The following is a 13,212-nucleotide window of genomic DNA, read 5'->3' on the forward strand; positions in this document are numbered from 1 at the left end:
CCACCATTGACTCTCATTCATTCAGACCTTAAATATCCAAATCTTTCCTGTGCTGGCCAGGCCATAAAAGGATGTGAGAAGTCCCTCTTTGAGATGAACCTTGATGGGGTGAAAGAGGGGGTTTTGGAATTCTCTTCCCTCAAGCTTTCTTTTATAATCAGTATCGGATTACCCAGATGGATTGCTAGGTTACCTCAGTATCACAGAACTTATGATCATTAAAACCTGGTGAAGATTTTTTTCCCCCTATGGCTATTCCATTACCTTTTACCTTATTCCATGATGATAGGGAGCCCGAGAACTTCAGAGTGATTTTTTTCAAATAATGTTATTAAAGTACTATATAAGGAATAAAAAATATACAAACTACAACAGTATAAAAGAAAAAAGTGTGATAAAGAAAAAAGATTCCTCCATCCCAGCAAATATGCACAATTATATTTATTGCCATATCTTAAGTTGCAACCTTAACTCTCTTCACCCTGTATCTAATTTTTCAACTAAAAACACAATCCAAAATTGTTGTTTTTCATTCCTTGTCAGCAAAAGTCCAGTAAATATTTAGTAATTAGTAATAATAATGAATAATTAGTAAATAATCGTTAGTAATTAGTAAAACAACTAATTATCTCTTAAAAAGGTAAAGGTTCCCCCGCACATGCGTGCTAGTCGTTTCCGACTCTTGGGGCCGGTGCTCATCTCCGTTTCAAAGCCGAAGAGCCAGCGCTTGTCCGAGGACGTCTCCATGGTCATGTGGCCGGCATGACTAGACACCAAAGGCGCACGGAACGCTGTTACCTTCCCACCGTAGTTGTCCCTATTTTTCTACTTACAATTTTACGTGCTTTCGAACTGCTAGGTTGGCAGAAGCTGGGACGAGTAACAGGCGCTCGCTCTGTTACGCAGCACTCAGGATTTGACCAGCCAAACTGCCGACCTTCTGATCGACAAGCTCAGCGTCCTAAGCCACTGAGCCACCGCGTCCCTAATTATCTCTTTATCTTTGATCAAATAAGCCAATTTTTGTCACTTCTCAGAAAGTCCTTACAACCTATCTCTTCTGTATATATATTTTATTAGAATTTTTTTCTTTAACGTAACATAGATCATTGTAAAACAGAATGTTGTCTGGGTAACATTTATAAAACAATCTTTAACAATTAATTTCTATAATCTATATTCCATCTGTTAATTTCATTTGATTTCCCGTATCCCTAACGTATTGTTCCTCGCAAAGCATTAGATTGAAACAGTTTTATTTATTTAAACAACAGTTAAATATATAGTTTCAATAATCCTATATATCGTTTTAGTTGCCTTATCATAAATCCTGTCACTATATTTATTTCAGCTTATTTTCCCCCGAAACAAAAATATTTACAAATAATCTTTTTTTAACACTCAACTATATTTACATTGATGGATTTCATTTTTTTTCTCCCTTCATGCAGATCCTCTTGTACTTTTATATTTCCCAATCAATGAGAAAAAGTATTAAAAAGAAAAAAACAACAAAAAGCAAGGACAGCTTATTTCTCCCTCAACATTCTAAATGTTCTTACAGATAACAATCATTTCAACATTCAGCTATATTTACATTTATAAATTTAATTCTGTTTTTTCATATAGACCCTCTATGCTTTTATATTTCTTAATAAAGAAACAGAAAAAAGACAAATACAGAGTTAAAAAGAGAAAAGAAAAAATAGAGAAAAAAGAGGAAGACATATATATTTCTTCCAATTCAATATACATCCATTCCCTCAATTTCCACTCTTCTCAACCTATGCTAAAAATATATTTAATCTATTTAAGCTTTAAAATTTCTAATCATCTAGTCCTCTAAAACTCATTTAAAACATATCTTTTATATTTTATTCCTGTTTAAATCATTTCAACTTAGAAGAATAAAACAAAAAAGGAAAAGGAAAAAAAAGACACAATTATATTAATTAAGAGGAAGAAAAAGAAAAACAAACAAAAAAGTTTCCCTCTAAGAGTATATATTTCAAGATTTCCCCATTGTTCAACCATATTCAAACAAATGTTTCTTTTTGAAGTATTCTTTCCGGTAAAATCCATCTCTTAAAATATTTCCCATTTGAATTAAGTCATGATTTTTTATTTTATATAGTTCCATCCTCCAGCCTCTTTCCTCAGAGTTACAGTTAATCATCTCTGCTATCTTTTCCTGAGGGAGTTCTTGAAGTGAAATTAAGTTAAAAATAAATTGGTTCATACTCTCAAGGTTCTTCTGCATTATCTTGTAGTTTAAAGTCATTGTGCTTTGGAAGTTTTCCTGCTAATTGTATGTTTCCTTTTGTAAAGTAAGCATTTCAATTCTCTGCTATGTTTTCCTGATAAGTTTCTTGGAGTGAAATTAAGTTGAGAATAAGTTGATTCATACTCTCGAAATTATTCTGAATCTCTATGTAGTTTAAAGTCATTGTCCTTTGAAATTGTCGCTCATCACGTTTCTTTTAGTAATGTATTCATTGCTTCAACTGTGTTATTGTTTACACAGGTGCATTCTAAGAGTTCAAAGACAAAGGAAAAGAAGGAAAAAGAAATCTTCATCCGCCAGCAGGTGTCAGTATTTAATCATTTATCATGTCTTTAGTTGTTTTCCTTCTCCAAGTAGTAAAAAAGTCGCCGCCAAACAAAAGGGAAGGAACGAAATCTCCCTCCCCCCTCTTTCTTTGGAGATCTTATCTTGGGGATTTCTTCTTCAGGAAAAGTAGGTAGGATATAGAAAATCAATATTCTTACCCAGATTCAAGCATGCTGTTTATTATTCACTTATTTGATCACTTTTGACTTCCCGTTGATATTTCGGCTATGACTGGACATGATGTTAGCCAACCTTTTCTTCTGTTGGTTTTTGGGAGGGTTCTCTTGGGCTATTTGGAGAGACCGCTGTCTCTCCTAGGTCCCTGGAATTTCCTTACTTCAGTCCACCCCTCCAGGGTGGATTCTGGCCCCTTAGGGTCCCCAACAAAAAGAAATTTCAGCCAGAGGATCAGGTTCTCCAACCGCCTCACTGAAACTGGAACAGGAAGCCACAACCTATCTCTTTTCTATGTCCAGTGAAAAAAATCATCCAAGTCTCTTGTAGTTTAATAGTTGTATATCTTCTGTAGACATTAAAGCATCATCCTGTTTCATTTGAAATTGTAATACATCCTTTTCTGCATCCCTCTTCTTGTCACATTTATATCCAGATTAATTTCAGACTTATCCAGAATATCTTGTTCTTCTTCTATTGCATCCTTAATTGTTTATCAATCATTTCTGAGAATTTCAAACACCATTTGTCAAAAATCTTCATAAACTTTTCTTGGCATTCCATGAAAAAAAAATCCTTAGAATATTTTTCCAATCTTATGTTATCCTCTACCTCCCTCTAGTGTCCAACTCTAGTATCCAACTTTCTTGGGGGGTTTTCATGAAAACATTCTGAGTTTTCAAAATTATTCTGAATTCTGAGAACTAGAAAACTAGTTCTGAGAAGAACTGAACTTGGATGAGAAGCAAAATATATTCAGGAAAAAAACATGAAAGTCCAATTGCCTTTTAAAAAGCACTTTTGGAACAACCATGACCTGGATAATTAAAAATCTCCATAGACATCCCATTATCTTGCTTTATCTAGCAAGGGTTAAGTGCCAGTGCCACTTTCTCATCAGGAAAATTATTTCAAAAAATTAAAAGATACGATTCTAAGTCCATCTGTCATCCATCCCCCATAACCTTGAACTTACCCATCAATGATGGTGGAGGACAATCTCCCTGCAGGAAAAAAAACGGAGAGAAAAAGTTAGAAAAGAAACTTCAGAATATTGATTATGAAAGTGTTTAACAAGTTTAGGAGCCCTAATATGGCAGTAGTCAACCCAGCCTTCCAGAAAGCTAGGTATTGGAAATTTCCGCAGGGTCTACAAAAATCCATAATACTACGAACCTCAAAATGTTGCTCATTCTCAATCATTAATGGCTTGGGGGTGGGAGAGGTTCTGGTCTAAGGAAGGACCTTGCTTAACCTGAGTTTTAACAAGCTACAATGGAATACAGGATGGACCCACTGAAGGGACATGGGCAGGTCTAATTCTACAGTTACTGGATTAATTACGCCTTTCACAGGGAAGGTCCCCACATATTTGGGCCCTAACTTCTTTGATGGTTGCAGAGACTATGTAGCGGGTGAACAGATAGATGTGATCTCCGATGTTGAAGGCTTTAGGTTCCACACGTTTTTTGTCAACTTGCTTTTTCTACACGTCATGAGCCTCTTCTAAAGATTTCCCTTACAACAGGCCACTTATTGCAAGTTGAGTGACCCATTCCTTCAAGGAAGACAAAGGGGAGCCACTCAGTGGTAATTCAGGCATCGGGCTGAAATTTTGTCCTGTAGCCACCCTCAAGGGAGTGAATCCAGTGTTACTATGAAAAGGCGGTAGGTCAGTCCAGTTATCTTGTTGATAGTTAATGTAGCACCTCAAGTATTGCTCCAGTATTGAGTTCCTACATTCACATACTCCTGTTCATTTGGGGGTGGTGACTGGAGCTAAGCCCCTGGTTGGTACCAAGAAGGTTTAAAAATGCTCACCAGAACTGGGAGGTGAACTTCACCCTCCTGTCTGAGATGATGCATTGGGGGCCACCGTGTAGTCAGTAAATATGTTGTACAAACAGTTTCGCTTGTGCATGTGTGGAAGGGATCTTTTGACATGGGACAAAATGCACCTGTTTTGATAACAAATCAGTTATCACTCATATAAGAATATTTCCTCACTTTCAGTGAGTTCTACTATGAAATCCATGGAGATCTCTCTTCGTGGTGCTGATGGCTCTGCTATGGTTTGAAGGAGTCCTGGGGTTTTCCCTTGCCACCGCTTGGCTGAAGTGCATATGGGACAACTTGCCACATAGCTCTTAATGTCTTTTTCAGTGATGGCCACCAGAACTACTGCTTAACAAGGTATAAAGTTTTAACAAACCCAAAATGTCCATTGGTTTTAGAATCATGACTTTTCCCCAACACCACCAGTCTTTGGCTCTTTGACATGAGTAACTTAGCCCCACCCAGGCCGCTCCGTCTCAAACCGAGCACTCATTTACGTGGCATTGAAACCAAGTGTCTTCCTTTAATGCAGCTTTAAGGGCCGCAGTTAATTCATTTTCCTTAGCCTGTGCTTGGGTGGTTACTGGGGCAGCCAGCTGGCAAGACAAGATCACACCTGCTTTAAAGCAATTATATTGAGGCATTCATGATAAAGCATCTTCTAGGAAGATTCCCCCCTCCCCCGGAAGTAGCATAGGGTAAAATAGAAGCAATTAAAGTACTTCACCCAACAGACTTTCTTGGGGGATAGCTTCTGCAGGGTTTTCAGTGCTTTGATCAGTCCATACCTCAAAGGGCACTTTGCTCTCTTCGAGGAAATATCTCCAGATCAGAAGTGCCCAGCACACCGCATAAACCTCTTCCATACCGCCTACCTTTGTTCAGTTTCTGACAGCTTTCTAGAGATAAGCACAGGGTTGTAGCTGACTTCCACTCATTTCTCTGTAATAGTACAGCCCCCACAGCTACATCACTAGCATCAGTCTGAATGACAAATGGCTCATTCAGGTCTAGATGTTTCAGAATGGGCTCCGCTGCAAACCACCATTTAAGTTTCTGGAATGCTGCCTGACATTCAGTAGTTCATTTCAGGGCTGGCTGGGTTTAGGTTTGTCCTCCCCATTTGTTTTTCAAAGATTGGTGATGGGAAATGCCACTTAAGCAAAAGATGGGATGAACTGGAGGTAGAAGTTTGCAAAGCCTAAGAAATTTTGCAGTTGATTCCTGGATCGGGGTGGGGCCTAATCCAATACCACTTAACCTTTTGCGGGGGTCCATCTCAATTCTATTGTGCAAAATGCGATAACCTAAATAGTCTATTTTGCTTTAGTGGAATTTGCAGTTGGATAGTTTGGTGTACAGCTTGGCAGCTTTTAATTTCTTGAGCATCGCCTTCACCAACTTCACACGCTCAGCCATGGTTTCAGTGTAAATTAAAATGCCATCTAAATACACCAGCACCCCTTTGTACAGGTGCTTGTGTAGGATCTCATTTATTAGTTGCATGGAAATAGCAGGGGTGTCTTGTAGGTCAAATGAGAGGACTCTAAATTGGAAGCTCCCCTGTTAGCAGTTAAAAGCTGTCTTCCATTCATCCCCCTCTTTTATCCTCACACAATAATAAGCCTATTGTAAGTCCAGCTTAGTAAATATCTTGCCATTGGCTAGGTGGGCTTGCATGTCCTTCATTAGGGGCAAGGGGTAAACATTCTCCATGCACACTCCATTAAGCCCTCTATAACCAATGCACAAACTTGCTTAACAACTGTCTTGCTTAGCAACAGAAATTTTGGGCTCAGTTCTGTTGTAAGTCAAGGACTACCTATAGTAAATAAAACACTCTTGTTTTAACATTCTATATGATACTATCATTTTGGGTGACAGTTTTGAGCTGGAAATGATGGTCACTTGCATGCCTGCTATATGATAGAATTCATACTGATGGATTGCATGGTTTTGCTCTTTTATGAAACATAATATCTCCCTCATATTGTTATTTTGGATATACCATATAACACTGGTGGTGAACCTATGGCACACATGCCAGAGGTGGCACTCAGATGACAACCGTCACTCTTCAACCAGCCACCCAAGGTCCCACGTGACCAGATGCATCCCGGCACGGCTGGTTTCTCTCCCCCCCATCCCATCCCTCCTAGCCTCACATGCTCTCCTTTTCCCAGGCACGACCCACTGCATTGCTTCCTCAGCTGTCAGCCAGCTGTCCAGCTCAGAGGTGGCTTCTCTGAACTGCTGGCAGTGGCCTGGAGAGACCCAGAATACGCTGGTCGAGGAGCCGGCAGGCTGTGGCTGCTGACAGACACCCTCAGCCGCCATGCCCTCACTGGCCTCTGTGTGCAGGGGCCGTTGGTGCCTTGCCTCACTTCTCCCTGCTGAATGAGCCTCCTGCCCACCGCCCCACATGCCAGAGACCCCCTGGATCTCCCCCAACCCCACCTGGTACCCACAGGTGTCCCTCCCCACCAGCACCATCGACGTGACCATGCCCACTTTGGCCACATCCACCCAGTCTGCCACACCCACCCACAGCGACGCCTACCCAGTGGGCCACATCCCACCTGGCACCCAGCTATAAATAAGTGGGTTTTGGGTTGCAGTTTGGGCACCCGGTCTCTAAAACAGGGCTTTTCAACTGGTGGTACGCGTACCACCAATGGTACGCAAACACCTGGCTGGTGGTACATGAGCCCTAGCTAATTGTACTGGGGGCTACAGCTGATACAGCCACCCAGAAGCACAGATCAGCTGTAGCCCGGCACTGATCCTGGACTTTCAGTTAGCATATTTTCCAGAAGCGCAAGCAAGTGAACTGGGTAGGAGCCTAGGATCAGTGTCTGCAGCTACAGCTGAGCCACGCTTCTGAGGAGCCGCCCAGAAGTGTGGGCCAGCTATACCTGCACATGCCGATCTTGGGTTCCTGCCCAGCTCATTTGGTTGCGGAAAACATGCTGCTTGCAAGTTGCATTGGCCCAGGGAGATCCCGTGATTGCCTTTTGTGACCTTCTGAGAAGCAAAGTCAAGCTGGATTCAGTTAAACAACTCTGGGACTAACTTAACAACTGCAGGGATTCACCGAACAAACATGGCAAGAGAAATTCGTAAAATGGGGCAAAACGGGGCTGCAAGCATGCACACAAGGCTCTCAGTGATGGCGGCATCTGTGTGAGGCTTGTGCCGCCACCGCCACAAATGTTACCCAGACAACACAGTTTACTAATTATTGAGTGATTTATGCTGTGTTAAAAAATCAATAATATGTTTGTGTGTGTGTGTGTGTATAAAATACATTTTAAAAAATGGAATCCCAGGTGTAGACATTTGAAATCAGTACAAATAAAAACGATGAACTCCGGAATATAAGAAAAAAAATATTTATTGCTGAGCTTTCGTCAACAAGCTGTTGACATCATCAGAGCAAGGGCTGAACGATAAGGGAGTCAGTACATATGGTAATAATAATGGTCAAATTGTGGAATGTGGGTGTGGCCTACTCGTGACAAGCTCGCTCGTGTATAATCATAGTCATTGCGGCTTTGTTGGAAAGGCTGGTCTCTGGTTTATTTTTAAAAGTCGCGCCTAGCAGCTGTTTGGCACTTATCAATTGTTAGGCACGTAAGCCTTGTCACGCTGCATGCAGTCATGCCTGTAGATGGCTTTGGGCTAGGCTGAAACAGGAAATAAGATTTGTCCCGTGTCTGGGACCAAGCAAGTGCATTCTAAATACTTAACAAACATTTAATGCACATATATACAGTATATATATTTGTGTGTGTGTGTGTGTGTGTGTGTGTGTGTGTGTGTGTGTATATGTGTGTGTATATATATATATATGGAAAAATGCCATGAACAAATATATATATATATATATATATATATATATATATATATATATATATATATATATATATATATATATATATATATATATTTGTTCATGGCATTTTTCCTATATAATAACAATTTTCCATATTAGTGAGAAAATCAGAGATAATCTGGGCCTTTGGAATCCTTAAAATACTGTCCCTTAACAGACACTTCACTAAACAGGTTTTTAGGTATGTACTTCTCAATCTCAAGTATGTCAAAGTCTTGGCTGAATATTGATGATATATGTCAAATAATTGGAAGAGCTGAATCTCTGATGCTTCTTTGCCCTTCTAGAGATGAAGAAGAGTTGCGAAAATCCCTTTCGGAATTGGCAGACCCCAACTCAAAGTCTATCAAACGCATCAGCAGCAGCAGCAACCCCTTCCTGGACTTCTCACAGGATCCCAGCATTGCTATGTACAAGCACGGTCTCCTGGTGCGGAAGAGCCATGCTGAGCCAGATTGCAAAAAGAGTACGTGTTAGAGTAGTGGCATGTTTGTGAGTGAGAGAGAAACAGGAGGGCATGGGGGGGGGGGCGCTCTTTAAGGCTCCAAGAAGGATAATTCCCCTTTACCTGCTGAATTATACCACTTGGGATGTAAGGAAGGAGAGGCTTATTTTAACAAGGGTCAACTTTTAAGCCTGTAATTGCTTTAAGACAGGATTTCTTTTACTTCTTCCTTTTTCACCCCCATGGTCATTGGGGGCCTAGGGCCTTCTGGCATCCATTGACCTCCTTTTTCTTTAATTGCAAATTGTGATGCATAAAAGGAAGAGCAGCCCTTTCTCAATGAACAGGATTCTATGTCAGATGAAAATGTGGACAGCATCCACAGAAAGGGGAAAGAGAAAGAGGAGAAAGAGACAAAGAAAACTATAAAGGAAAACGAGAGGGAGAGAGAGAGAAATATGTTTATGAGACCCATTCCCTGATTTAAAATATCTTCTGGATTTTAGCCACATAACCTGGTACTTGGAAATATGGCTTTTCTGACATTTTGTGGCATTCTATTTACACAAATATGATTGATATCTGCATTTCCAGTCTACAGCTTTACCTTGCAGTTCTGCAGGGGCACTGTGATAAGGAAGAAAGCACTGCTAGCTCATCTTCTAAAGTGTTGACTATCCCCCCCCAGTTTGGTTTCATTTGCAAATTTGATGAGTTTGATGAGTTCCCTATCTATCCCATCACCTAAATAGTTTATGAAGATGTTGAAGAGTACTGGCCCTATGAACACAACCATTGCGTGCTTCTTGCCATGTAGTATTATTACAGAATACAGAATAACAGAGTTGGAAGGGACTCAGAGGTCCTTTAGTCCAACCCCCTGCTGAAGCAGGAGGCCCTATACCATTCCAGAAAAATGACTGGCCAATCTCTTCTTGAAAACCTCCAGCGAATGGAGCACCCACAACTCCCGGAGACAAGCTGTTCCATTGATTAATTGTTCTCACAAATCCTCCTTAATTACAGGTTGGATCTCCTTTTGATGAGCTTCTACCCATTGCTTCTTGTCCTGCCCTCAGGTGCTACAGACAATAAATCAACCTCATCTTCTCTGAGACAGCCCTTCAAGTATTGGAAGGTGGCTATCATGTCATCCCTAAGCCTTCTATTTTTTAGGCTAAACATAGCTATTTCCCTTAGTTGTCCACCTAAAAACTCAGTGATTCGCTTAACAACTGTGTGGCAAAAATTATTCAGAATGAAACAAAACTCAATTATCTTACTAAGCAGCAGAAATTTTGGGCTCATTTGTGATTGTAAGTTGATGATTGCTTGTATAGCTGACCCCTCCTCAATCTTTTGGATGACAGAGTTGTCAGCTATTATGTCAGGAAGCTGATCTCCCAATGCTGCAGGTTTTTGTCTCCCAGTTGATGTCAGGCTAGTTAAAGTCTCCTGTTATTATAGTACAAGTAGTCCTTGACTTACAACAGTTCACTTAATGACCGTTCAAAGTTACAGTGGCACCGAAGTGACTTATGACTGTTTTTCATACTTACGACCGTTGCAGCATCTGAATAGTCAAGTGACTTACATTCGGATGCTTGACAACTGACTCATATTTATGACGGTTGCAGTGTCCTTGGGTCATGTGATCACCTTTTCCAACCTTCTGACAAGCACGTCAGTGGGAAAGCCAGATTCACTTAACATCTGTGTTGCTAATTTGACAACTATGGTGTTTCACTTAACAAATATGGCAAGAAATATTATAAAATAGGGCAAAACTCACTTAACAAATTTCTCACTTACCAACATAAATTTTGGGTTCAATTGTGGTCGTAGGTTGAGGACTACCTGTAGTGTGCCTCCTGAATACCTCACTTAACTAATTAGCAAAATGTTCATCTTTTCTATGCTTGGTTGGGTAGTCTATAGTACACACCAGTAGCAATGCCATTTCTTTTTCTTCTAATATTCACCCAAATACTTTCAAGAAGGCTTTCCATCCTTGCTACTTCTGTAGAGGTGCAGTGATTCTTTACATATAATGCAGCTTTTTGTTCTCTTTTGTTGGGTCTTCTTCTTTTAAACAAAGTATATCCTCCTAGCATTATATTCCAATCATGGGTTTCATCCACCAAGTTTCAGTAATAGTAATATTATACCAGCCCTCATGTACCAGGACTTCAGGTTCTCCCTGTTTATTCCCCATATTTTGAACATTAGTGTACAGGCATCTGAGCGCTTTATGGTTGACTCTGCATTTGTTTCCTGCACCTTATAATTATATATCTGAGCTCTCCATCCTATTCACCACTCCTTTCCTCATTGTCTGATTTATTGAGATTTATGCTTTAAGTTTGGTCCTACAGATTACTCTCCTTCCCCCTCCAGTTTTAGTTTAATGCCCTTTGGATCAGCAGAGCCATATGTTTATTAAACACATTCTTCCTGGCCTTGTGAAGTGTAGCCCATCTCTTCCCAGAAGCTCTTCCTATAGGTAATATAAACCATGGTCCAGAAATCCAAAGTTGTCTCTATGACTGACATGGGTTCTTTCTTTTATATATAACCATATTAGGTAAAGGTAAAGGTTCCCCCGCACATGAGTGCTAGTCGTTTCCGACTCTAGGGGCCAGTGCTCATCCCCGTTTCAAAGCCGAAGAACCAGCGCTTGTCCGAGGACATCTCCGTGGTCATGTGGCCAGCATGACTAGACGCCAAAGGCGCATTGAATGCTGTTACCTTCCCACCTTAGTGGTCCCTATTTTTCTACTTGCATTTTTACGTGCTTTCAAACTGCTAGGTTGGCAGAAGCTGGGACGAGTAACAGGCACTCACTCTGTTATGCGGCACTCGGGATTTGACCTGCCAAACTGCTGACCTTCTGATCGACAAGCTCAGCGTCCTAACCCACTGAGCCACCATGTCCCTAAATACCCATGTTAGCATGCTCTAAAACACCAAGAGAGCCAACACAACCCCACCTGGCCTCTAGGCAGCACACACACAAGAACTCAAAGATTGGTACACACAATTTACTATAGCAGGGGTGTCAAACTGGCGGCCTGTGGGCCAGATGAGTCACACATAGGCCATGCCCAACCAGTTCCACAAAGGCAGAAAAGTCACGATACGTCACTTGATGCAATCAAGTTTGACACCTGGGTACTATAGCATCTCTGTATCCTTCCTATATCACAACAGTCTACAGTGATATTTTGCTGTCCTGTCCAACGTGTTCCCACAAATGATTTGGAGAAATCCAGTCACTGACTTCCCATATATAAGGCATCTTTTATCTTCTCAAATGCTTTCTAGCATTTTTCTGACCATCATATTTGAGAGGTTTCTGTTTTTTTCATTAAGGGTTTTGGCAGTAGTGGAGAAATGAGGGATAAACCTTTGGTAATATTCTGCCAAACCCAGGAAAGAGCTTTCTTTCTTTGTCTTGGGGGGATTCTACCTATTTCAGCATTTCTACCTTTCCCCATTCTGGTTTGATCTCCCCCTTGCCAATCATAAACCCACAAGTTTCACATTCCCTGGTAACTTAAAAGATATTTCTGAGTTGAGGGTGAACTCAGCTTTCCTCAGAGTGTCAAGTATTTCTCTTCAGTCATGAAGCTGTTCCTCCCAGGTCTTACTATAGATGAGTATATGATATACATAGGCAACACACCTTGACCTATTAGGATTTTATTCATTAGCCTTATAAAGGTCATGTAGACCAAATGGCATTTTTAAAAAACTGAAGGAGGCCCTGTGGCGTGGCAAATGCCATTTTCTCTCTGGATTGGTGTTCCAGTGGGATTTGCCAATATCCTTCATTAAATCCAAAGAGGATATATACTTGACTCTCCCTAGACCATCCAGGAGCTCATCCATCCTGGGCATCAGGTATCCATCAAACTCTGTTTATTTGTCTGAAGTCAATACAAAAGCATATGTCTCCACCCAGCTTTGGCACCAATACAGTGGGAGAACAACAGTCACTTACAGATTGTTCTATTATGCAGAAACCAATTTGAGTCAGTCACCAGACCAAAGATTTATTCTTTCAAACTTTTGGACTTGTGCTGGAGCCTATCCTCAGGGAATGTCTCTCTCCAGAATGAATATACACAGTTCTAATTGATAACACAATAATATCCTGGGACACATATATTTGCCCTTTGTTCTATTATGTCCATCTGGAGCACCTTTTCTATCTCATTCTGTAATACCCAGTTAACCTGTTATGTATAT

General features: G+C 40.7%; 1 protein-coding gene across 1 annotated transcript in view; it reads left to right on the top strand.

Moving 5' to 3' along the window:
* PSD (pleckstrin and Sec7 domain containing) overlaps positions 1 to 13,212 on the top strand; it is a gene marked incomplete at both ends in the record, with an annotated part of 230,222 nt that overhangs the window by 166,167 nt on the left and 50,843 nt on the right. Inside the window, one exon of the mRNA XM_083363338.1 lies at positions 8,804 to 8,982. Within this exon, the coding sequence (XP_083219464.1) occupies positions 8,804 to 8,982 (179 nt within the window). The remainder of the gene's footprint in view (positions 1 to 8,803; positions 8,983 to 13,212) is intronic.

The sequence above is a fragment of the Vipera ursinii genome, assembly GCF_947247035.1.
Source record: "Vipera ursinii genome assembly, chromosome: 5".
Lineage (NCBI taxonomy): Eukaryota > Metazoa > Chordata > Lepidosauria > Squamata > Viperidae > Vipera > Vipera ursinii.